The 26,795-nt window shown below is 42.2% G+C and overlaps 1 protein-coding gene across 1 annotated transcript in view; it reads left to right on the top strand.

The window, feature by feature from the left end:
- LOC139388135 (pro-neuregulin-1, membrane-bound isoform-like) overlaps positions 1–25,914 on the top strand; it is a 66,805-nt gene extending 40,891 nt beyond the window's left edge. The window contains exons 3-8 of the mRNA XM_071134718.1: positions 951–1,009; positions 17,584–17,686; positions 17,922–18,048; positions 21,554–21,651; positions 23,252–23,452; positions 25,186–25,914. Of these exons, the coding sequence (XP_070990819.1) occupies positions 951–1,009; positions 17,584–17,686; positions 17,922–18,048; positions 21,554–21,651; positions 23,252–23,452; positions 25,186–25,891 (1,294 nt within the window). The 3' untranslated portion in view covers positions 25,892–25,914. The remainder of the gene's footprint in view (positions 1–950; positions 1,010–17,583; positions 17,687–17,921; positions 18,049–21,553; positions 21,652–23,251; positions 23,453–25,185) is intronic.
- Positions 25,915–26,795: the final 881 nt, after the last annotated feature.

Here is a 26,795-nt window from a genome sequence, read left to right as displayed (position 1 = left end):
CCAAAGTGTCCCAGCTACAACATGTAGTGCCGTTTTGTTAGATAAAATCCTTCTTTATATCCCAAAAAGTCAGTTTAGTTGGCGACATCGATTTGAGTAATCCACTCGTTCAACATGCAGAGATAGAAATCTGAAAATGAAACTTTCATTTTGTTTCAACAAGTCAAAATACATTTCTATTGACTCCTCAGATACCCTAAAATGTAATCAAACTATACAGTTTCATACGGAAAAAAGTATGTTCAATAGGAAACTTAGTACAGGTCTTTGAAATGTGTGTATGCACGCAAGATGAAGACAGAACCCACCTGCTAAAATCAAACTGATATTTCTCATTCGTTTTGGAAGTTACAAGCCTGAAACCTTGAACATAGACTGCTGACACCCTGTGGAAGTCATAGAAATGTTATCCTGGGAGCTAGAATTCATTATGCCCATATACTTTCCATTGTAAGAGCATGGGCTCTCAAAAAACCAAAATCCAATTGGTTGTTCTTTGGATATTCTCCAACCATATCTATTGTGTTATAGTCTCCTACATTATTTTAAAATTTCTACAAACTTCAACATGTTTTCTTTCCAAAGGTACCAATTATATGCATATCATGGCTCCAGGGCCTGAACAACAGGCAGTTTACTTGGGACATGTCAGTCAGGTGGAAATTTAGAAAAAAAGGACCCTAGCCCGAAGAAGTTTTAATTAAATCTCCCTGGAATCAGAATGCATGAGCCAAACATTTGCTGAATTTCGAGGCCTGTTGACTAAGACATTGATTGAGACTTTTCTCTCAAGTACATATGTTTTCGCAAACAGAACTGGCAATGGTTGCAAGACATATCAGTCTCCTTGACAACACCAGCGATGCACGTGAGTCTTCTGTAGATCTGGTGTAAACTCATCTTCTCTTCTTCCTTGTCTTCTGTTTGTGACTTTTTTGTTTCCCTCTCAGGTGTCCAAATGAATTTACTGGTGATCGCTGTCAAAACTACGTAATGGCCAGCTTCTACAGTACGTCTATTTTCTCTTCCTGTCTGTGCTTGTGATTGGAGCATGCTCAATCAGCGCTACTTCCTGTTGCTTCATTTTTTTAAATGTTGTATGTATAACGGTAGCTAACGCACTTTTGTACGTTGCGATGTTCCATACATTTGACCTTAATTTAAGCACCCCAAAAACGTAATACTTCCAGGTCAACTGTAATATGAATACCATTGTAAAGCACATTTTCTCCCCTTTCCAGCAAAATCAATGACGAGACCTTGATGATGCCCATCTCTGCATGATCGTCTTTTTAAAAATGGTGGGTGGGGAAGCAAACGCTACTGCGTCATAGTGAAAGGGGAGATATGTCGTATGGGGAAACTGCATTTTTCACCCGCCCAACTTATTAACTCTAAAATGTAAATATAACACCATAAAGAGTTTATATAATGTGTCATTACATACCTATGTAAAGGTTTGTGTCGATTTTGAATATGGTTTTCAAGGGGGCGCTAAATTTATCTTCACAATTCAACTGTGCCTGTCACAGTTTTTGAGAGTCATGATGGCTCGCAGTGATTACGCTAAAAATAACTATTGATGAACTCATGAGTAATTCCCTTTACACTCACCATTACACTCACCATTGATGATTTATTGTTTTGGAAAGAGGCTGTACGGCGCAGAATGAGTTGAATAATGCGTGCAGTACGTTACGTTGTGACACGTCACACTTTAAAGTACAGCGGGGTCAGTTATTTCTCCAGTACTATGGGTCCATTGCCATGTCAATCGAGACTTAGTTCACACCCCGGACTTTGATGCCAAAACAGTCGCTACAGTCCCATTAGTTTTCATTGCAGCCTCGTTTAAATGCTGCAGTTGCGCAAATGTGTACGGATCGGGGTTAGTCACCGTTACCTGTTTCTCGCATGTCCATTTTTTTTGCCTTGTTTTGTAGAGTTGGATGAAATGTAAAGCAGTTCATTATAGTTTCCTGATATTGTTATGTCATGATTGAATGGAACAATAATAGAAGATGGGGAATTGAACACTCAAACTTATGTACAGTGCCTTGCGAAAGTATTCGGCCCCCTTGAACTTTGCGACCTTTTGCCACATTTCAGGCTTCAAACATAAAGATATAAAACTGTATTTTTTTGTGAAGAATCAACAACAAGTGGGACACAATCATGAAGTGGAACGACATTTATTGGATATTTCAAACTTTTTTAACAAATGAAAAACTGAAAAATTGGGCGTGCAAAAATTATTCAGCCCCCTTAAGTTAATACTTTGTAGCGCCACCTTTTGCTGCGATTACAGCTGTAAGTCGCTTGGGGTATGTCTCTATCAGTTTTGCACATCGAGAGACTGACATTTTTTCCCATTCCTCCTTGCAAAACAGCTCGAGCTCAGTGAGGTTGGATGGAGAGCATTTGTGAACAGCAGTTTTCAGTTCTTTCCACAGATTCTCGATTGGATTCAGGTCTGGACTTTGACTTGGCCATTCTAACACCTGGATATGTTTATTTTTGAACCATTCCATTGTAGATTTTGCTTTATGTTTTGGATCATTGTCTTGTTGGAAGACAAATCTCCGTCCCAGTCTCAGGTCTTTTGCAGACTCCATCAGGTTTTCTTCCAGAATGGTCCTGTATTTGGCTCCATCCATCTTCCCATCAATTTTAACCATCTTCCCTGTCCCTGCTGAAGAAAAGCAGGTCCAAACCATGATGCTGCCACCACCATGTTTGACAGTGGGGATGGTGTGTTCAGCTGTGTTGCTTTTACGCCAAACATAGCGTTTTGCATTGTTGCCAAAAAGTTCAATTTTGGTTTCATCTGACCAGAGCACCTTCTTCCACATGTTTGGTGTGTCTCCCAGGTGGCTTGTGGCAAACTTTAAGACACTTTTTATGGATATCTTTAAGAAATGGCTTTCTTCTTGCCACTCTTCCATAAAGGCCAGATTTGTGCAATATACGACTGATTGTTGTCCTATGGACAGAGTCTCCCACCTCAGCTGTAGATCTCTACAGTTCATCCAGAGTGATCATGGGCCACAGTTTTATATCTTTATGTTTGAAGCCTGAAATGTCGCAAAGTTCAAGGGGGCCGAATACTTTCGCAAGGCACTGTATATTCAACTTTCCAAACTTGAACCTTCAAATAGGAGGCAGGGGACAGTGTTGTTTGCTGTACTAAAAAAGCTCTATCTCGCTACTTACTGCCTTTGAAAGGAAACAACCTAAGCCTGCAATGTATTTTATAATCTGAAGAGCAATAACACTTATGGGAGGTGGGTAGGGGTCATTGTGGATTATGGAGGCACTGTAAAAACCGGAACAGAGACCTCTTTGATGTCATGGAAAGGCAAGAGAGGGAGAGAGGCAGCCGCCCAGGCAACGGCCCCAGTGCACTTTATCACTGTGACTTACCCACTCACCTTACTGTCCAATTACCATAGGTTACCTGGCAACAGTTGCGGTGCGTGGGTAAAATCACTGAGGAAGCCAAGCCAAGCCAGTTAAAAAGCCATATTACAGCCTGTGTTTTGATAATTTAGTTGTTTGCTCTATAAAGGGTGATTTATACTTTGTCTATTGACATGTCTGTAGACAGTTGGCGCAGTGACATCATGAACATTCTATTGTCGTCCGACATCACACTTGTCGTTGACATTATAAACACAAAAACGACAGGCTGCACGACATCAGCACCCTGGTGGTCCAAAATAGCATAACTGGTGTATGTTAACACCAATAACCCTTCCATTTAAAAATATATTTAGTATATGTCAATCTAGCAAACCAGGCAACTAAAGCAACTCTCTAAACAATGTATTGGCTTGCTTCTAGCTTGTTAGCTAGCTAACTAACGTTAGTTCAAATAATGACCATATCATAGCTGACAACATCATTTTTATTGATTATTACAGGAAAATAAACTATTACAAAAATGTCATTATTTACAAGTTAATGGTGAGCAAATTAAAGAAAATAGCTTACGATGTGATGAAATAAAAGTAGGGCATTCTACATGAGGATTTTAAAACTTGAGCATTGTCTCGTTGCTGACTTAGTCAGGTAACCATGACAACGGACGCAGCGACAGGGTCAAAGTTGAACTTTTTTCATCTGCCTGCAACAATGAAGCGGACAGTCGCAGCGACGGTCTACAGACATTCCACCGGAGTATAAATGAAATATAATTTGAACCAGCGACACTTGTCACATTCCAGTTGTCTAGAGACATGTCGATAGCCAAAGTATTAGCCAGCTTAAACCCATTCGTTCATACACCACCATGATATACAATGATGCTGAGACAACAAAAAGACAACAGTCACACATAGGCCTGTAACGGTGACCGTATTACCGCCACACCGGTGGTCATGAAGGCAGTCATATTCCATGTGACCATTTAGTCACGGTAATGAGGCTTCTCCAAGCTCTGATGCTGCTGATGGTCATTCGTATTAGCATGTTGCGCAACATTACTATAAGCTGTGCAGTTGCGTGAGAAAACAGTGATGGCTTTAATAAAAAGAGGAAGATCCCATCAGTTTTCTATAGAATTAGGCTACTACATTGATTTCTCAAGTTTCATAATATTAAACACATTGCTTCTCTTTACAACAGGAGTATAGCCTACCTGGCTGGCATGAAAATGAATCACGGGAAAAGCGTCCTCCATTCGCTATTTAAGTGCATAGTTGACCTGCATTTTAACCCCTGCCCCTGTTTCGAGAGAGGCTCATGATAACGGTCCATTCTAAATCAAAACAAATTTCACACATACATAATTTAGTAGATGTAAAGACAAGATTAAATCAAGAATAATCAGATGGGTGACAATATTAGCCTATCACTTGTGAATTAAATATTATCACTTGTGAATGATGCCCAGTGTAAGGCAAGAAATACTAACTTTTTTCAAATTTTCTAATCACAGTCGCACACCTCGTGTTTGTATAACAACTAAAGTGGACAAAATTACTTCTTAAGATTAAGCACATTAATCCGCTTTACAAGGGGTGTAGAGCCTAACTGGTATACATAAGCAGGGCGTGAGTTTCAAGTTTGGGGAAGATGAATTTCACCATAAAAATGACCCTTCATAATACAAGCACTACATGCATAATTGCATTTGAGGTCATTTGTGATAATGGATGCGTGCAGTTGCCTCCCCGGTGTGTCTGTCTTCACCTGTAGCCTGTGAGAAAGCCCCGATCACATGATGGAGAGCCATGTGAGTGAGAGGTGCTTCGGAGCACACAGCACTCAGGGAGAAGGGAATTATAATTATTATATTCAGCCCAAAGGGCAAAACGGCCACTGACTGCAAAAGGCCTGGATTTTTTTAGGGAGCATTACAGCTACACAAAAGGATGCCGCTGGGAAATTCGAGGCATTATCAAGTGCTTGTCAAATTGTGAACGAGAAACTGATGAAGTCTGTACAGCCTGCGCAAAAAACAAGGCAGAGCTCATGCCTTTCATGCAACTTTTTTCAAATAATAATTTGTCTCATTATGCAGCCTTTGAATGTATTAAAAATCAAAACATATAGCCCAACAATTGTAGAGTAACTAAAGTTCTTATTTACAATGACGGCCTACCCGGGATGACGCTGGGCCAATTGTGCACCGCCCTATGGGACTCCCCATCACAGACATGTTTTTCTGAAATTACATTTTTTCTTAGGAAGTGATTTGATTGGTGTGAAGCCAAAACCAAACTAGCCACACTTGGGGGACATTTTGCTGCACCAGGACAACCCCCAGTTGAGCTTAGTTGAAGGGAGGCCTAGTGCTTGCTGGCATCAATCAAATGCTACAACTGCAACATGTTATACTCTTTTGTTAACGACAGGCATCAGATACTTTGGCTACAAATCAAATCAAATTTTATTGATCACATACACATACTTAGCAGATGTTATTGCAGGTGTAGCAAAAATGCTTGTGTTCCAACAGTGCAGTAGTATCTAACAATTCACAACAATACACATAAATCTAAAAGTAAAAGAATGGAATTTAAATATTAAAACCTCTTACTTCTACCCCCTCCTTTTTTGAAAATTCTGTTAAAAATCGCGCAACTTTTCAGCGTCCTGCTACTCATGCCAGGAATATAGTATATGCATATGATTAGTATGTGTGGATAGAAAACACTCTGAAGTTTATAAAACTGGTTAAATCACGGCTGTGACTATAACAGATCGTGTGTTTCATTGAAAAACGCAAGAAAAACTGCTCTCTGAAAGCAAAAAATAATTTCCATAAGTCACTTCCACCAGTTGTTAAAAGAGAACAGAATTTAATGGGAATCTGCCTGCAATTCATACAAATTCCGCACGATGGCGCCATTGTCCTAATTTTCAATTTAATTAATTGTTGGAAAATCCATCTATCTGACCTCCATTTTCCCAGTCTTCACCCGGATGCAGTCAGATGGCATTGTTTTTGAAGTGAAGACCTATTGAAGAGACATCGCCCTGTAATCATTTTGATAGATTATAAACGTTTACTAATACCTAAAGTTGGATTACAAAAGGATTTCGAAGTGTTTTGTGAAAGTTTATCGTCGACTTTTTTAATTTTAAAAAATTACGCAGCGTTTAAAAACGATGATTTTTTCTGAATGACACAACTTCCATACAAAGCTATTTTGGGTATATATGGACCGATTTAAACGAAAAAAAGACCCAATAGTGATGTTTATGGGGCATATAGGAGTGCCAAGAAAGAAGCTCGTCTAAGGTAATGAATGTTTTATATTTTATTTCTGCGTTTTGGGTAGCGCCGGCTATCGCAAAATCTGTTGTTTACGTGTCGAGCTGGCATTTTGGGGGGTGCATGCTATCAGATAATAGCTTCTGATGCTTTCGCCGAAAAGCATTTTAAAAATCTGACTTGCTGGCTAGGTTCACAACGAGTGTAGCTTTAATTCAATACCCTGCTTGTGAATTTTGATCAAAGATTGAGTTGTAACGAGTACATTTAGCATTTAGCGTAGCGCATTTGCATTTCCAGGGGCATACTTGGGACGTCTGCGTGTCAAGTATTCTCAAGAAGTTACGATGAACAATGTCAGAGTGGCATTGACTAAAATACATTAGAATACGGTACATACAGTTGAAGTCTGATGTTAACATACACTTAGGTTGGAGTCATTAAAACGCATTTTTCAACCACTCCACACATTTTTTGCTAACAAACTATAGTATTGGCAAGTCAGTTAGGACATCTACTTTGTGCATGACACAAGTCATTTTTCCAACAATTGTTTTCACTTATAAGTACCTGTATCACAATTCCAGTAGGTCAGAAGTTTACATACACTAAATTGACTGTGCCTTAAAACAGCTTGGAAAATTCCAGTGAAAATTCCAATTATGTCATGGCTTTAGAAGCTTCTGATAGGCTATTTTACATCATTTGAGTCAATTGGAGGTGTACCTGTGGATGTATTTCAAGGCCTACCTTCCAACTCTGTGCCTCTTTGCTTGACATCATGGGAAAATCAAAAGAAATCAGCCAAGACCTCAGAAAAAACATTGTACACCTCCACAAGTCTGGTTCATCCTTGGAAGCAAACGCCTGAAGGTACCACGTTCATCTTTACAAACAATAGTATGCAAGTATAAACACCATGGGACCACGCAGCCATCATACCGCTCAGGAAGAAGACGCGTTCTGTCTCCTAGAGATGAACGTACTTTGGTGCGAAAAGTGCAAATCAATTCCAAAACAACAGAATGTCAACAGAACAACAACAATTCCAGCTCAGCAAGGAAGAAGCCACTGCTCCAAAACCGCCATAAAAAAGCCACACTACAGTTTGCAACTTCACATGGGGACAAAGATCGTACTTTTTGGAGGAATGTCCTCTTGTCTGATGAAACAAAAATAGAACTGTTTGGCCATAATGACCATCGTTATGTTTGGAGGAAAAAGGGGGAGACTTGCAAGCCGAAGAACACCAGCCCAACCGTGAAGCACGGGGGTGGCAGCATAATGTTGTGGGGGTGCTTTGCTGCAGGAGGGACTTGTGCACTTCACAAAATAGATGGCATCATGAGGAAAGAATATTATGTGGATATATTGAAGCAACATCTCAAGACATCAGTCAGGAAGTTAAAGCTTGGTTGCAAATGGGTCTTCCAAATGAACAATGACCCCAAGCATACTTCTCAAGTTGTGGCAAAATGGCTCAAGGACAAAGTCAAGGTATTGGAGTGGCCATCACAAAGCCTTGACCTCAATCCTATAGAATATTTGTGGGCAGAACTGAAAAGGCGTGTGCGAGTGAGGCCTACAAACCTGACTCAGTTACACCAGCTCTTTCAGGAGGAATGTGCCAAAATTCACCCAACATATTGTGGGAGGCTTGTGGAAGGCTACCCGAAACATTTGACCCAAGTTAACCAATTTAAAGGCAATGCTACCAAATGCTAGTTGAGTGTATGTTATGTTCTGACCCTCTGGGAATGTGATGAAATAAACTAAAGCTGAAATAAATCATTCTCTCTACCATTATTCTTTCATTTCACATTCTTAAAATAAAGTGGTGATCCTAACTGACCTAAGACAGGGAATTTCTACTGTAAAAACTGAGTTTAAATCTATTTGGCTAAGGTATATGTAAACTTCTGAATTCAACTGTAAATACGATATGAGTAAAAAATTATGTAAACATTATTGATTCCATCGACGTACAGTACATACAGTAGGGCAGCAGCCTCTAAGGTGCCGGGTTGAGTAACCGGGTGGTAGCCGGACAGCGATGGCTATATAACATTATGATGGACTTGAGATAGAAACAGCTTTGATGCACCTGTACTGATCTCGCCTTCCGGATGATAGTGGGGTGAACAGGCCGTGATGTATGTGTTCTGAAAGACAGGCAGTCAAATCAAATTAAATTTGATTTGTCACATGCTCCGACCTTACAGTGAAATGCTTACTTACAATGCAGTTAAAAAAATAAAAAAATAAAAATAATAATAATAATAGTAACAAATAATTAAAGAGCAGCAGTAAAATAACAATAGCGAGGCTATATACAGGGGGTACCGGTATAGAGTCAATGTGCGGGGGCAGTTAGTCAAGGTAATTGAGGTAACATGTGCATGTAGGTAGAGTTATTAAGTGACTGCATAGATCATAACAGAGAGTAGCAACAGTGTAAAAGATGGGGGGGGGGCAATGCAAATAGTCTGGGTAGCCATTTGATTAGATGTTCAGGAGGCTTATGGCTTGGGGGTATAAGCTGCTTAGAAGCCTCTTGTACCTAGACTTGGCACTCCGGTACCAGTGGCTGGAGTCTTGGACAATTTTTAGGGCCTTCCTCTGACCGCCTGGTATAGAGGTCCTGGATGGCAGGAAGCTTGGCCCCAGTGATGGACTGGGCCATACACACTACCCTCTGTAGTGCCTTGCGGTCGGAGGCCGAGCAGTTGCCATACCATGCAGTGATGCAACCGATGGTGCAGCTGTAGAACCTTTTTGTCACATCTACTCCTGCCACACCCCCTAGTGGTCATCCAGTATATGCTTTACCTGCAGCTATTCGCTCCAGTACACTCGTTCTCTCTCGACCCCTCCCTTTCTATTTGTGTGTGATGGTGTGGTTGGAGACATGTGTGCTGGAGTCAAAGCAGATCTCTATCAGCTGTGACTCGTTCCATAAATCAAGACCTCTACAAATACCCATTCCTGCCAATTCCACTCTGCCAGATCGTAATCTCTGCTCAGACAGTATCAGTCTAGCCTTTTGTTTATTCTCAAGATCCTGTTGCTCTGCTGTGCTCGTTTCCCTGCCTTACACCATTTTTGTCCTCTCCTTGTAGTTACCGCTCTGTCTCTGTCTCCTGTCTCCTGTTCCACATCTCACCACCAACCACTTTGCTTTGGATATCACTCACCACCATTACCTTGGATTCCCCTCAGGACCTGTTCCCCTGTCCTACTCAGCCAACTCCAACCTCACTCTACAATCCTGGTTTTTGCAACTCATCTTAGCTACCCCGGTTCTGCACTTCCCATTTCTCTGTGATCAATAAACCTATTTGTGCATTCATCCCGGCTTCCTCTTCTGAGTCCGCTCTTGGGTTCCCCCCCTTCGCTCATCGTAACACTTTCGAGGATCTGAGGACCCATGCCACATTTTCAGTCTCCTGAGGGGGAATAGGTTTTGTCGTGCCCTCTTGACCACTGTCTTGGTGTGCTTGGACCATGTTAGTTTGTTGGTGATGTGGACACCAAAGAACTTGAAGCTCTCAACCTGCTCCACTACAGCCCCATCGATGAGAATGGGGGTGTGCTCGGTCCTCCTTTTCCTGTAGTCTACAATTATCTCCTTTGTCTTGATCACGTTGAGGGAGAGGTTGTTGTCCTGGCACCACATGGCCAGGTCTTTGACCTCCTCCCCATAGGCTGTCTCGTCGTTGTCGGTGATCAGGCCTATCACTGTTGGTGTTGTGCCTGGGCGTGCAGTCATAAGTGAACAGGGAGTACAGACTGAGCACACACCCCTGAGGGCCCCCATGTTGAGAATGCAGTGCGCCCGGCCCACCACAGGAGTCACTAGAGCGCGATGGGACAAGAGCATCCCTGCTGGCCAAACCCCCTGAAGTCCATGATCAGCTCCTTAATTTTGTTGACGTTGAGTTTATTTTTCTGGCACCATTCCGCCAGGGCCCTCACCTCCTCCCTGTAGGCTCTCTCGAAGTTGGTAATCAGGCCTACCACTGCTGTGTTGTCTGCAAACTTGTTTTACCACTTTTTCTCCCCAATTCCATGGTTTCCAATTGGTAGTTATAGTCTTGTCTCATCGCTGTAACTCCTGTACGGACTCGGGAAAGGCGAAGGTCGAGATCCGTGCGTCCCTGCTTCTTGACACAATGCCCACTTAACCCGGAAGCCTGCCGCACCAATGGGTCGGAGGAAACACTGTACACCTGGCGACCGTGTCAGCACTTATTGCGCCCGGCCAGCCACAGGAGTCGCTAGTGCGCGATGGGACAAGGACATCCCTGCAGGCCAAACCCTCCCCTAACCTGGACGACACTGGGCCAATTGTGCGCTGCCCCATGGGTCTCCCAGTCGCAGCCGGCTCTGACAGAGCCTAGACTCGAACCCAGAATTTCTAGTGGCACAGCTAGCACTGCGATGCAGTGGCTTAGACCACTGCGCCACTCGGCAAACTTGATGATTGAGTTGGAGGCGTGGGTGGTCACGCAGTCATGAGTGAACAAGGAGAATAGGAGGGGGATGAGCACGCACCCTTTTGGGGCCCATGTGTTGAGGATCAGTGTACTGGAGGTTCAGTTTCCTACCTTCACCAGTTGCACAGGGAGGGGTTCAGACCCAGGGCTCCAAGCTTAATGATGCGCTTGGAGGGTACTATGGTGTTGAAGGCTGAGCTATAGTCAATGAACAGCATTCTTATACTGAGTCAGAGAGGCGCTGTTTCCCTCGCTCAGATGATTTCTCTGGTGAAATTCAGCCTCTTGCAAATTGATGGAAAATTATGAAAACACAGAGAGAGACTGAAGATACATTATTTGATCATTTCAAATGTTTTATTGAGTATCCATGAATACACGTCATTGCCTGGCAAAACAGCAGCAATAAGACCATGCTTTCATCTACGAGGTGGAACAAAAAAAAGATGCCTATTGAGATGTAATCAGAGTGTGGAGGAAGCAAAGGAACAGAGGGAGTTGTATTTTGCGTCTCCCTGAGATGACAGCGAGTGAATTTGAGGAGCTAATCAAAGGAATGCTGCTGTCGCTATCTGTTCCTCTAATCATCGTGGCCCACTACTCCTCCTCCCAGTTGGCATGGCCGTGGGTAGTAGGGATGCTGACCCCTTGAAAAATCAGAACCCCAAGAAATAGAAATGTAAATGATTGCACTGGGACTTTACTTTATTAGCGGACCAAAAATTCTCAGCACACCCCACCCCCAAACCTCTTCCCGCGGCCAGTTGGAGGCCTTTATCTAGCCAGGGAAAAATACCGTGTCCGTGAACCCCTGGACCTGCAAGGAGGGCACGCTGCCAGCAATGTAACAAGAGACACTCACTGCTACGGAGGAGGAGGAGGGATGCTGTAGATGAGGAGGAGCTACGGATGCTGTGTGTGCGTAGTATAGGCCGAGAAAGGATGGACGCAGCCCTATCCTTGACGATCAGGAAATATTATCCAAAGGGGGGACAGCCAATGTCTCCGTATGGCTGTTGCCAAAATAGTCATATATTTTCATGCTTGCTGTGGGAACGCAGCTGAGGTCGGAGAGGACAGACATGAAGACGGCTCCGACAGCAGTTCAGAAGAGCTGAGAGCACAATCATTTACCCCTCGCTGACAAATGGACCTCCTGACAAGGGCTGCTGTGGGTCGAGGGTACGCTACTCAAAATGGAGGTATATGTTAGGGTCTGTTCAGAGTAGTATTCAGGAAGGAGTCCTTTCCTTCTGATTTGACTAGTCCTTGTTTGACCCAGCGAGAGTAGTTGAAGATGTTGTTGATATTGATAGTACTCTGTACTCTCCTGAGGCGTCACAGTTGCCCGTGACCAAGTAGGGAAAGTTGCAAACACTTTGAAACTCAGTCAGCTGTCATGTTACTGTCATGTTACTGTCATGTTACTGTCATGTTACTGTCATGTTACACACGGTGAAAGCAGGACTTTGATATGTGTTAACAATGAGATGAGTCATAGAATTTGACCAAGAACAGAGTGGTTGTTATTGTTGTCACTAACCATATTTTGAGTAGAGAACATGGATAGGGTACAAAAAATGTTTTCTTCACATTGGCATAACGGGACTAAATCTAATCCCATTTCTAAAGTATTGGCTGAATTTCTATACATTTTTCAGAGCAGCGTTACTGGGGCAGTCATATGAAAGGTGCCTTGGAGCTTCTAAGCTGAGGGTTCACAAGTGCAGAACAGCCATGTGTTTATGTTTTGCATCGTTTTTAAGGGCCAACAAGATGTTTGAATATTAGTCAGATTTACTCAGGGAAAAATATGCCTTCTGTTCCTATACTACCTCATTGCGTCAGTTTATACACAACTTCATAATCACATCATAGCTCCTTTGATAACACAGCTATTAACCAAAATACCAGTATGATGATTGTAGACTATTGTCGAAGAGAGAATAGGAAGTACATCACAGTACGTAACAGTTTCATTGGAATTTTATCCATTTTAGAATAAGGCTGTAAGGTAACAAAATATGTCAAAAGTGAAGGGGTCTGCATACTTTCCAAATGCACTGTATATATACGTTTTTGTATTCCTCTGAACATATTTAACAGGCATGGCTGTTGATCGGAGTAATGGCAAATCAGAATTTGGTATGACGGCAAAATTGACTTTGTAGATCTGCATTAGTGTGTGTTGGGAATCGCAATAGTACATGATCATCACACATCATGAGAGGTGTAAGACATGTCGTAGTGTTTAACATTGAACGACTAATGCCCTAACTAGTGCCCGTAAACCTGCCTGATTGACAGTGTAGCGACATTACCATTGGTAATGCAAGCAAAGTGATGTTTGCATGTGCATGCCACTGCACTGAGAAAGTTCCTCTCATGGTAGCGATTATTAGATGGATACATTTGAATGCATTTTTGATTAACTCATGTATTCGATGGGTTTAGGTGTCTGATCACTTTTCCTAATTGTGGTAACATCATCTTAGTTACTTAGTTAGCTGTTAGACTATAATAGAGTGGATATTCTAGAAGAGGGTTTCCCAAACTTGGTACTGGGGCCTCCCATGGGTGCATGTTTTGTTCAGCTGTGTGGTGCTAGGGCGAACAACAAAACATGCACCTATGGGAGGCCCCAGGACCAAGTTTGGGAAACCCTCTTCTAGAATAATTATAGAATTATTCTATAAGGGGAAATAGTCAGTCATAATGCATTATTCCATTCTCTGTAGAAACATTTTGAGAGCAATATAGTTCTGAATACCTCATCTGAAAAATACCTCTCTTTTCTTTTTGTCACGTGTCTGCATTGGCAGAACATCTTGGGATTGAATTTATGGGTATGGATAGTTCCTTTCTCTTTAGTTTGCAGATGTAGGACTAGAAGCTTGAGCCTGCCCCCCTCATCTCCAGTCAGTTTCCTTGTGCCAATGAAGGGATCATCCAGCCATAACATACCATATTTGTTATAGAATAATAAACATACATTCACGCTATATACAGCGGGGGAAAAGTATTTAGTCAGCCACCAATTGTGCAAGTTCTCCCACTTAAAAAGATGAGAGAGGCCTGTAATTTTCATCATAGGTACACTTCAACTATGACAGACAAAATTAGGAAAAAAAATCCAGAAAATCACATTGTAGGATTTTTAATGAATCTATTTGCAAATTATGGTGGAAAATAAGTATTTGGTCACCTACAAACAAGCAAGATTTCTGGCTCTCACAGACCTGTAACTTCTTCTTTAAGAGGCTCCTCTGTCCTCCACTCGTTACCTGTATTAATGGCACCTGCTTGAACTTGTTATCAGTATAAAAGACACCTGTCCACAACCTCAAACAGTCACACTCCAAACTCCACTATGGCCAATACCAAAGAGCTGTCAAAGGACACCAGAAACAAAATTGTAGACCTGCACCAGGATGGAAAGAATGAATTTGCAATAGGTAAGCAGCTTGGTTTGAAGAAATCAACTGTGGGAGCAATTATTAGGAAATGGAAGACATACAAGACCACTGATAATCTACCTCGATCTGGGGCTCCACGCAATATCTCACCCCGTGGGGTCAAAATGATCACAAGAATGGTGAGCAAAAATCCCAGAACCACACGGGGGGACCTAGTGAATGACCTGCAGAGAGCTGGGACCAAAGTAACAAAGCCTAGCATCAGTAACATACTACGCCGCCAGGGACTCAAATCCTGCAGTGCCAGACGTGTCCCCCTGCTTAAGACAGTACATGTCCAGGCCCGTCTGAAGTTTGCTAGAGAGCATTTGGATGATCAAGAAGAAGATTGTGAGAATGGCATATGGTCAGATGAAACCAAAATATAACTTTTTGGTAAAAACTCAACTCGTCGTGTTTGGAGGACAAAGAATGCTGAGTTGCATCCAAAGAACACCATACCTACTGTGAAGCATAGGGGTGGAAACATCATGCTTTGGGGCTGTTTTTCTGCAAAGGGACCAGGACGACTGATCCATGTAAAGGAAAGAATGAATGGGGCCATGTATCGTGAGATTTTGAGTGAAAACCTCCTTCCATCAGCAAGGGCATTGAAGATGAAACGTGGCTGGGTCTTTCAGCATGACAATGATCCCAAACACACCGCCCAGGCAACGAAGGAGTGGCTTCGTAAGAAGCATTTCAAGGTCCTGGAGTGGCCTAGCCAGTCTCCAGATCTCAACCCCATAGAAAATCTTTGGAGGGAGTTGAAAGTCTGTGTTGCCCAGCAACAGCCCCAAAGCATTACTGCTCTAGAGGAGATCTGCATGGAGGAATGGGCCAAAATACCAGCAACAGTGTGTGAAAACCTTGTGAAGACTTACAGAAAACGTTTGATCTCTGTCATTGCCAACAGAGGGTATATAACAAAATATTGAGATAAACTTTTGTTATTGACCAAATACTTATTTTCCACTATAATTTGCAAATAAATTCATTAAAAATCCTACAATGTGATTTTCTCTAATTTTGTCTGTCATAGTTGAAGTGTACCTATGATGAAAATTACAGGCCTCTCTCATCTGTTTAAGTGGGAGAACTTGCACAATTGGTGGCTGACTAAATACTTTTCTGCCCCACTGTATGTATCTTAAATATGCTGCCCATCTATCAAGCCTTGATGCTGTTATTCTCGCGGCATGCCCAAAAATGGCAATGTGATTAACGTCATGTAGTTCGAAGCCGCATGGTGTAGCCAGCATCTACAATGCTTAGTAATGACACCTTCTATTATACATTTCTGGAAAACCTCAATGTGTTAGTGTATAGTCAAATTAACCTGCACACAAACAAACGACGAGCAGGTCCTCAAAATACCAACACACATTAGGTTCTAAAATGTCCACCATAAACTCACATTAGACTCATTCAAACGTTTGAGCTACAGTAGACTATTTCTTGTTGTTGTGTCAGACACACAATAGATAGTGTAGGTGCCCAGAGAGACTGCAGTGTGTTTATGCTGTATGTTCAGATCCCTTCAGCTCTTGCTTTTGCCTTTTCCTTGCATCTCCCCTGATCCCTCCTCTGTTCCAACCAGTATTTAGCATGTCATGCCAACTATGCTGACAGCGCCCTCCCTCGCGACCCATTCATTTCATCTCCTTCTTTTCTGTCGTCCTATTTCCTAGTGTACCGTGTGGATGTACTGTATGTGTCCAACAGTGTCCCCTTTGCTTTCCTGTCCTATTTCCTACTGTACCGTGTGGATGTACTGTATGTGTCCAACAGTGTCCCCTTTGTTTTCCTGTCGTCCTATTTCCTAGTGTACCGTGTGGATGTACTGTATGTGTCCAACAGTGTCCCCTTTGTTTTCCTGTCGTCCTATTTCCTAGTGTACCGTGTGGATGTACTGTATGTGTCCAACAGTGTCCCCTTTGTTTTCCTGTCGTCCTATTTCCTAGTGTACCGTGTGGATGTACTGTATGTGTCCAACAGTGTCCCCTTTGTTTTCCTGTCGTCCTATTTCCTAGTGTACCGTGTGGATGTACTGTATGTGTCCAACAGTGTCCCCTTTGTTTTCCTGTCGTCCTATTTCCTAGTGTACCGTGTGGATGTACTGTATGTGTCCAACAGTGTCCCCTTTGTTTTCCTGTCATCTCATGCTTCCTCCCCTCTCATCAGTGATGTCAGTTTTTGCTGTAGGTCTTTTAAGGGATCTTGATGTTCACTCTGAACAATTTACCAAATAAGTGATTGTTTCTAGCATCATTTGTTCACAGGACACGTAATACTGAGGCAAACCGAACAATTTTTCAAAAACGGAGTAGAAACAAACTAGGTGTGATTACTGAACAGTTTATATAATTACTCACTTCACTTGATCCCCTAATCTGGTGACTGTTAACCTCTAAATATTTTGAAACATAATTATTCCATAATTCCAAGCGCTGGGTCCTGTGAACAAACAATGTTGCACTATTTGCAGTATTAGAATATTAACATTACACAAAGGAGTGATTTTAATTGTGGAAAATGTGCCTAGTCATGATCACTGAGCCCGACCTTCAACTAACACTTCCTCGCTTTCCGACTGGATTCAGCAGAACTGCCTCCTCAGATCAATGTATTCGATTTATTCCGTCTCGGTCGACAGCCACTATACAATGTTATATCTGGGCCACGTTCAGTAGACAAACATTGTTTAACATTGCAGAAAGAAATGCCATGAATGAAGCCCACGTGATTCCTCTAAAACGTTGTGCCCCGGCTTGTTTGTTTCTGTGAATGTAATACATAACCTAAAACACGTTTGTTTGTTTCCCTTGGGATTTCCAAGTAGAGTTTGGTTTGTGTAACAGTAAGGCCTGCATGTTGTGGAGTTTTAAGAATGCATTGTCCTCTTTTCCAGAAGCTGAGGAGCTGTATCAGAAACGTGTATTAACAATAACAGGAATCTGCATTGCACTCCTAGTGGTTGGAATCATGTGTGTGGTTGCCTACTGCAAAACAAAGTAATTCACGTCACATTTTTATGCTAAACTCAAAATCATTATTTACTAGTATCCTTATTATGCAATTTGTAGTTTTCTCTGAGGTAATAGCCTGCACATTTGAACATTTAAATATTTGTTTTGGTCAATCACAACCTCTGATGTCAACCTTTGACAAAATCTGTCATCCCTCTGGTTTTTGGATTGGCTAAATGGCTGGTCAGTCTCACAATGCAGTTTGTCTTTACGTGCACAGAAAGCAGAGGAAAAAACTCCATGATCTTCTGAGGCAGAGCCTACGAAATGAAAGAAACACCATGGCAAGTATGGCTAATGGACCTCCGATTTATAACCCTTCACTTGAAAACGTCCAGTTTGTCAATGTAAGTCACTCACGTAGCTAGCTTACATCTTATAATGGTGACTAAGCAACTCTCTCGCTAACTTTCAAATATTCATTGATTTCAGAAAATATTCACAGCCCAAGACTTTTTCCTCATTTTGTTGTGTTACAAATTGGGATTCAAATTGATTTAATTGTCTTTTTTTGTCAATGAGCTATACAAAACACTGTTAAAGTCGAAGAAAACCCAGACAGGAAGACCACGTCATTGACTCAACCCACTCAAGTGACGCACCCCTCCTAGGGACGGCATGGAAGAGCACTAGTAAGCCATTGACTCAACCCCTGTAATAGGGTTAGAGGCAGAGAATCCCAGTGGAAAGAGGGGAACCGGCCAGGCAGAGACAGCAAGGGCGGTCTGTTGCTCCAGTGCCTTTCAATTCACCTTCACACTCCTGGGCCAGACTACGCTCAATCATATGACCTACTGAAGAGATGAGACTTCAATAAAGACTTAAAGGTAGAGACCGACTCTGCATCTCTCACATTGGTAGGCAGACCATTCCATAAAAATGGAGGTCTATAGGAGAAAGCCCAGCCTCCAGCTGTTTGCTTAGAAATTCTAGGGACAATTAGTAGGCCTGCGTCTTGTGACTGTAGCGTACATGTAGGTATGTATGGCAGGACCAAATCAGAAAGATAGGTAGGAGCAAGAGAGGCTTTATTACTGCCACTTTTAGTGAGTTTGGTACACATCCGGTGGATAGAGAGTCGTTTATTATGTTCAACATAGGAGGGCCAAGCACAGGAAGCAGCACTTTCAGTAGTTTAGTTGGAATAGGGTCCAGTATGCAGCTTGAAAGTTCCAATTTTCTGTAGCTTGCTTCAGAGTTCGGGTATTTGCTGTATACCAGGGAGCTAGTTTCTTTTAACAAAGGTTTTTTGTTTTTAGGGGTGCGACTGCATCTAGGGTATTGCGCAAGGTTAAATTGAGTTCCTCAGTTAGGTGGTTAATTGATTTTTGTCCTCTGATGTCCGTGGGTAGGCAGAGGGAGTCTGGAAGGGCATCAAAGAATCTGTGGGTTGTCTGAGAATTTATATCACGACTTTTGATGATCCTTGCTTGGGGTCTGAGCAGATTATTTGCTGTGATTGCAAACGTAATAAAATAGTGGTCCGAAAATAGTGGTCCAGGATTATGAGGAAAAACATTAAGATCCACAACATTTATTCCATGGGACAAAACTAAGTCCAGAGTATGACTGTGACAGTGAGTGGGTCCAGAGACATGTTGGACAAAAGTCGATGATGGCTCCGAAAGCCTTTTGGAGTGGGTCTGTGGACTTTTCCATGTGAATATTAAAGTCACCAAAAATTAGAAAATGATGTGCTATGACTACAAGGTCCGATAGGAATTCAGGGAACTCAGTGAGGAACGCTGTATATGGCCCAGGAGGCTTCTTAGCTGTACCTATAAAAAGTGTTTGAGTAGGCTGCATAGATTTCATGACCAGAAGCTCAATTTTTTTGTAAATTGAAATTTGCTATCGTAAATGTTAGCAACATCTCCACCTTTGCGGGATGTGCGGGGGATATGGTCACTAGTGTATCCAGGAGGTGAGGCCTCAATTAACACAGTATATTCATCAGGCTTAAGCCATGTTTCAGTCAGGCCAATCACATCAAGATTATGATCAGTGATTAGTTCATTGACTATAACTGCCTTGGAAGTGAGGGATCTAACATTAAGTAGCCCTATTTTGAGATGTGAGGTGTCACAATCTCTTTCAATAATGGCAGGAATGGAGGTCTTTATTCTAGTGAGATTGCTAAGGCGAACACCGCCATGTTTAGTTATGCCCAACCTAGGTCGAGGCACAGATATGGTCTCAATGGGGAGAGCTGAGCTGACTACAGTGACTGTGCTAGTGGCAGACTCCACTAAGCTGGCAGGCTGGCTAACAGCCTGCTGCCTGGCCTGCACCCTATTTCATTGTGGAGCTAGGGGAGTTAGAGCCCTGTCTATGTTGGTAGATAAGATGAGAGCACCCTTCCAGCTAGGATGGAGTCCGTCACTCCTCAACAGGCCAGGCTTGGTCCTGTTTGTGGGTGAGTCCCAGAAAGAGGGCCAATTATCTACAAATTCTATCTTTTGGGAGGGGCAGAAAACAGTTTTCAATCAGCGATTGAGTTGTGAGACTGCTGTAGTGCTCATCACTACCCCTAACTGGGAGGGGGCCAGAGACAATTACTCAATGCCGGCACATCTTTCTAGCTGATTTACACGCTGATGCTATGCTGCGCTTGGTGACCTCTGACTGTTTCATCCTAACATTGTTGGTGCCGACGTGGATAACAATATCCCTCTACTCTCTACACTCGCCAGTTTTATCTTTAACCAGCACATCTTCAGATTAGCCTTAATGTCGGTAGCCCTGCCCCCTGGTAGACAGTGTATGATCACTGGATGATTCGTTTTAAGTCTACAACTGCGGGTAATGGAGTCGCCAATGAATATGGTTTTCAATTTGTCAGAGCTGTGGATAACAATATTTGCACACCTGGATTGTACAATATTGGTACATTATTTTTTTTTTTAATTCTACATGCTCTGTCAAGTTGGTTGTTGATTATGTCTAGACGGCCATTTTCAAGTCTTGCCATAGATTTAAGTCAAAATTGTAACTAGGCCACTCAGGAACATTCAATGTCATCTTGGGAAGCAACTCCAGTGTATATTTGGCCTTTTGTTTTAGGTTATTGTCCTGCGGTGAATTTATCTCCCAGTGTCTGTTGGAAAGCAGACTGAACCAGGTTTTCCACTAGAATTGTGCCTGTGCTTAGCCCTATTCCGTTTAGTTTTATCCTTAAAAAACTCCCTAGTCCTTGCCGATGACAAGCATACCCATAACATGATGCAGTGGTAGTCAGTGATGTTTTGTGTTGGATTTGCCCTAAACATAACGCTTTGTATTCAGGACATAAAGTTAATTTCTATGCCACATTTATTGCAGTTTAACTTTAGTGCCTTATTGCAAACAGGATGCATGTTTTGGAATATTTTTATTCTGTACAGGCTTCCTTTTCATCCTGTCATTTAGGTTAGTATTTCGGAGTAACTATAATGTTGTTGATCCATCCTCAGTTTTCTCCTATCACAGCCATTAAACTCTGTAACTGTTTTAAAGTGACCACTGGCCTCATGGTGAAATCCCTGAGAGGTTTCCTTCCTTTCGAAAAAAAATATTCAACATTGACATTATGGGCTGTTGTGTGTGTGTTGACCAGTGACACAATCTCAATTTATTCCATTTTAAATTCAGGCTATAAAACAACAAAATGTGGAAAAAGTCAAAGGGTTTGAATACTTTCTTAAGGCACTGTATATATTTTTGTTGACTTGTTTCAGAGTACACAGAGCTACAGGTACTGCACGTTTCATAATGTGAACGTGATTTCATGGCCTTACTATTGACGCTTCTTTTGATTGTTTCCCGTTTCCCTTCTTATAGCATTTTGTGTCTAAAAATGCATTGCCCACACAGCATCTACTCGTGAAGGAAACGGAAATGTCTTTCTCCACGAGCCAGTACACATCATCAGTGCATCAATCGACAACGGTCACCCACACCTCCAGTCAAAGGTACAATACTACACAACAGCTTTCCTTTTTCCTTTCCTTCCTCTCCTCCCATCTGTGAAAGTCGTCCGCTTTTAAAAAGAGATGAGCGCTTGCTCTAAGAAGATACTGTAATAATGTGTCAAAGATAAAGTCCTAATGTTCTGTTCATCTCCTTCAATCTGTCATAACTGTCAACATGCATTACAGCCTCTACGCTATCTTAATCCTTCTCATTTCACCACAGACAACCCCGCTTTTCCTCCTTTCCTCTATCCTCCGTTTATGTCAGGGGTTTGAAAAGCAATGAATTCACATTGGGGGGAATTCCGACCCCAGTTAAGGCACGTAAATTGAACGTAATGATCTTTTTATGATCTTTTCTCTCCATGCGTATTCTGACCTTGAACTTAAACAGCACATGAATGAAATCATCAACATGTATTGACCACATCTTTACTAATGCTGCAGAAATTTGCTGTAAAGCAGCATCCAGATCCATAGGATGTAGTGATCACAATATAATAGCAATATCTAGGAAAACCAAAGTTACAAATGCTGGGCCTAATATAGTGTATAAGAGGTCATACAATACGTTTTGTAGTGATTCATATGTTGATGGTGTAAAGAATATTTGCTGGTCTGTGGCGTGTAATGAGGAGCAACCAGACGCTGCACGTGACACATTTATGAAACTACTTATTCCAATTACTAATAAGCATGCACCCATTAAGAAAATGACTATACAAACTGTTAAATCCCCTTGAATTGATGAGGAATTGGAAAAATGGTATGGTTGAGGGGGATGAGGCAAAAGGTATGGCAATTAAGTCTGGCAGCCCAACTGATTGGCAAATGTACTTCAAATTAAGAAATCATGTGACGAAACTAAATAAAAATGAAAAGAAACTACACTATGAGACAATATAAAGAATGATAGTAAAAAGCTGTGGGGCACCTTAAATTACATTTTGGGGAAAAAAGCCAGCTCTGCTCCTTCATTTATTGAATCAGATGAATCACAAAGCCCACTGATATTCATCACAAAGCCCACTGATATTCATCACAAAGCCCACTGATATTCATCACAAAGCCCACTGATATTCATCACAAAGCCCACTGATATTCATCACAAAGCCCAATGATATTCATCACAAAGCCCACTGATATTCATCACAAAGCCCACTGATATTCATCACAAAGCCCACTGATATTCATCACAAAGCCCACTGATATTCATCACAAAGCCCACTGATATTCATCACAAAGCCCACTGATATTCATCACAAAGCCCACTGATATTGCAAACTACTTTAAGTGCTATTTGAATCCTTTAAATACTTTTGTGGTTTTGTTCTAGCCTGCTTGGAGTGTAAGAACGGCAGTTATAGCAGATTTGGGACTATTCTATTGGTCCATTAAGCCGGGCAAGCTCAATCAAGCCCAGCTGGAGTATTTGAAATCATTTCTAAAAGTATTTGAACCCAGGTTTGCAATAGACATGTTTTAACGTGTTTACTGCTTACATCAGGGTCTGAAGCAGCCAGTGTTATGCATCATTTAAGAGAAGCAATTAATTCCCCTCTTCTGTCTACCCTCTTCATTCTCCTCTGTCTCCCCTCAGCTGGAGCAACTGCCACAGCGAGAGTGCCTTCTCTCACAGCTGCTCTGTCTTGGTGATGTCATCAATGGAGAACAGCCGACACGCCACGCCCATCCACCGGGGTCGTTTGGACGCCACGGGCGGCGCCAGAGACCTGAGTGTTTACCTAAAGAACACCCGAGACACGCCAGACTCCTCCAGGGACTCGCTGTTCAGAGACAGGTAGGAGAAAGATAACCTAATGTAGCTAATGGTGCTACGTGCTGCTTTACACACAATAACCTCCCTTCAGCCCATACAACTAATTGAGTGTTTGTGACTAATGATAGGTCATTAAGAAGTGGCAGACACTGAGTTAAATAGCGATATCCATTTAAGAATAAGGTATATTTTAGAGATTATACTTGATATCATGTTTAGGGAATAACATTCATTTTATATATCATGGCACTTTGTTTATAAATATACAGTAAACCAAGATTTAATCCAAGATTTGTGGTATTTCCATTGCCATGTTATCATTTTCTTTCTTCTGAATGAAATAGTTATTTTTTAATTATTGTAGGTTTCCTATGAGCTGTCCTATTGTAACGATGTGCACTGAGAGTCCGGAAGCAAGTTCAGGGAGTGTTTCAATAAATAAACACAACATAATGTAAAACAAGAAACTAATGTGCCTGCCTGCGGCTATGGAACCCTGACCTGTTCACCGGACGTGCTACCTGTCCCAGACCTGCTGTTTTCAACTCTCTAGAGACAGCAGGAGTAGTAGAGATACTCTTAATGACCGGCTATGGAAAGCCAACTGAAATTTACTCCTGAGGTACTGACTTGCTGCACCCTCTACAACTACTGTGATTATTATTATTTTACCATGCTGGTCATTTATGAACATTTGAACATCTTGGCCATGTTCTGTTATATTCTCCACCCGGCACAGCCAGAAGAGGTCTGGCCACCCCTCATAGCCTGGTTCCTCTCTAGGTTTCTTCCTAGGTTTTGGCCTTTCTAGGGAGGTTTTCCTAGCCACCGTGCTTCTACACATGCATTGCTTGCTGTTTGGGGTTTTAGTCTGGGTTTCTGTACAGCACTTTGAGATATCAGCTGATGTACGAAGGGCTTCATAAATACATTTGATTTGAAAAACGAACAATGCACAGACAGGAAACAGAAACAATTACACCTGCGGAGGGAACCAAAGGGAGTGAAATATGTAGGGAAGATAATCAGGAAGGTGATGGAGTCCAGGTGAGTCTGATGATGTGCAGGTGCGAGTAACGCTGGTGACAGGTGTGCGCCATAACGAGCAGCCTGGTGACCTAGAGGCCGGAGATGGAGCACACATTACACCTATATTTAGACTTCAAAAACAGTCCCTCCTAGATCAAACCTAATGGACAATGATGACTTCATAAATCCTCATTAGTAAACCAATGTGGTGCTGATGAGCGCAGGTGTAACAGTGTTGTCAGTCGAGCTGTGCAGCAAAGGTCACAGGTCACACTGAGTCAGAGAGAACCCATCTGTGCACATAACTCTAATGACTGGCTGGGGCAGACGGAGACAAATGCTCCAGTGTTCTTCACATCTGTGTCTCTGTCCTCCCCACACATACTAAGAGAAAGGCCTATACAGTTCTATACCTGCTTGATGAAATGGATCGGGAATGAATGTGTATCCTGAACAAGAGTAGAGGAATGTAAAAAATAAAGTATTTGAGTGGAGACTGGTGAATTGCACTGCACTTCAGTAAAGGAGCCTACGCTCATCGGATGTGCACTTGAGGATTTGACTATACCTATAGGGAACAAAATGTAATGCTATGGATTTAGTTATTTTAGCTAAAAAGCATGTGTCCCTAATAAGGATTCAAGTGGTGTCCATGCATACAGTTGTGTGTTCTCACTTTTATGTTCCTAATCGATAGTGGCTTCTCTTTTGGTCCTGTCTGTCAGGTATGCATCAGCAATGACCACCCCAACGCGCCTGTCTCCTGTGGAGTTGCTCTCTCCCGTGACCCCGGCCTCCCCTCCTTCTGAGATCTCGGCCCCACTGTCCAGCCTGGCCACCTCAGTCCCCTCGGTGGCAGTCAGCCCCACTGGCGAAGAGGAGGACCCCCTGCTGTTCACCACCACACTGTGGCCCCGTGACAAGCCGCCGCGCCCCGACCACCACCACAGCCAGTCCAAAAGGAACTGTGCCCACTACAACTATGGCCATAAGGCACACAGCCCCCCGCCCAGCCCGCTGAGGATGGTCGAGAACGACAACTACGAGACAACGCAGGAGTACGAGGCGGTCGCCGCCACGGTTGTGGCACCAACCGTTCCCCCGCAAAGCCTCCCTAAAAAACTCACAAACAACAACAATGGCCGCTGTGCCAATAGCACAAAGCCCAATGGCCACACGGCGGGCCACAAAACGGAGTCCAACGACCGAGTCGGCAGTACGGCTCGGAGCAGCTCGGAGAGCGACACGGAGGAGGACTATCGCGTGGGAGAGGACACGCCCTTCCTGAGTTTACAGGATTACATGGCTGCAGGTGTGGAGCCACTCACAGACAGCTGCAGGTCTTACCCAGCACTCCGACTCTCCCCACAGGATGACCTGCAAGCCAGGTTATCCAGCATCATCGCCAACCAAGATCCAATTGCTGTATAATGTCAAAAATTTAAATATCACTTAGAAAATAAAATAATAAAATAAAAAATAAAAAAATTTAAAATTTAAATATCACTTAGAAAATAAAATAATAAAATACTTCAAAAATAAATAATAGTCACCACTAAACTTTTATTTTCTATAAAGTAAATATTTGCACAAAAAAAAGCAAGAAAGACAACGTTTATTTTAGCAAAGTAGTGAATAAAGTATTTTATGAATAAATAGAAATGTGTACAAACATGCTCATGTCGTGAAAGAAAGTGCCATATACACTACTATATACCAATGGTTCAGAGTATTTCAATGGAGAAAAATGTTAATGGTGCCTTTAATTTCCATTTGATGTGCTTAAGGGAACTGCATCATGACTCTGGTCCATATATTCATAATTTTCTTCTCGCTGTTGGCGTTTCTACCCGACCCTTAAAACAAAAGAATCCACCAGCACTATGGATTACCTATAATGACCTGTATGAACTACTCACTGTAAGGTCAATACAATGGTATTCTACTGAATCTGCGATGTTGCTTATGTGTTCAAGTGCATGTCATTTCTCCCCATTTACATGAATGCAGTCATAGTCTACAGAGGTGCATACAACAAAGTATTTAGTGTTCACCTAACACAGCACCAACATTTTATACACTATTTCAAGATTTCCACACTCACTTTTGGTTGACTCAAATGGTAAAATAAATGGTAAAATAAAATGTATTATTTAGTATTTGTTATGCTTTTCTTGGCCTGTTAGCTAATAACACATGAATTACCAAGTCAATGACCTGGGAAGAATATTGAATGTGTAATCTGATTAACATGATTAAATATTTGTATGAACATAACAAGATTCAACAACTGAGACACAAACTGAACAAGTTCCACAGACATGTGACTAACAGA

The sequence above is a fragment of the Oncorhynchus clarkii genome, chromosome 29 (assembly GCF_045791955.1).
Source record: "Oncorhynchus clarkii lewisi isolate Uvic-CL-2024 chromosome 29, UVic_Ocla_1.0, whole genome shotgun sequence".
Classification (NCBI taxonomy): Eukaryota; Metazoa; Chordata; class Actinopteri; order Salmoniformes; family Salmonidae; genus Oncorhynchus; species Oncorhynchus clarkii.
Note: the sequence above shows the minus strand (reverse complement) of the source record. Positions and strands in the feature narration are given on the sequence as shown.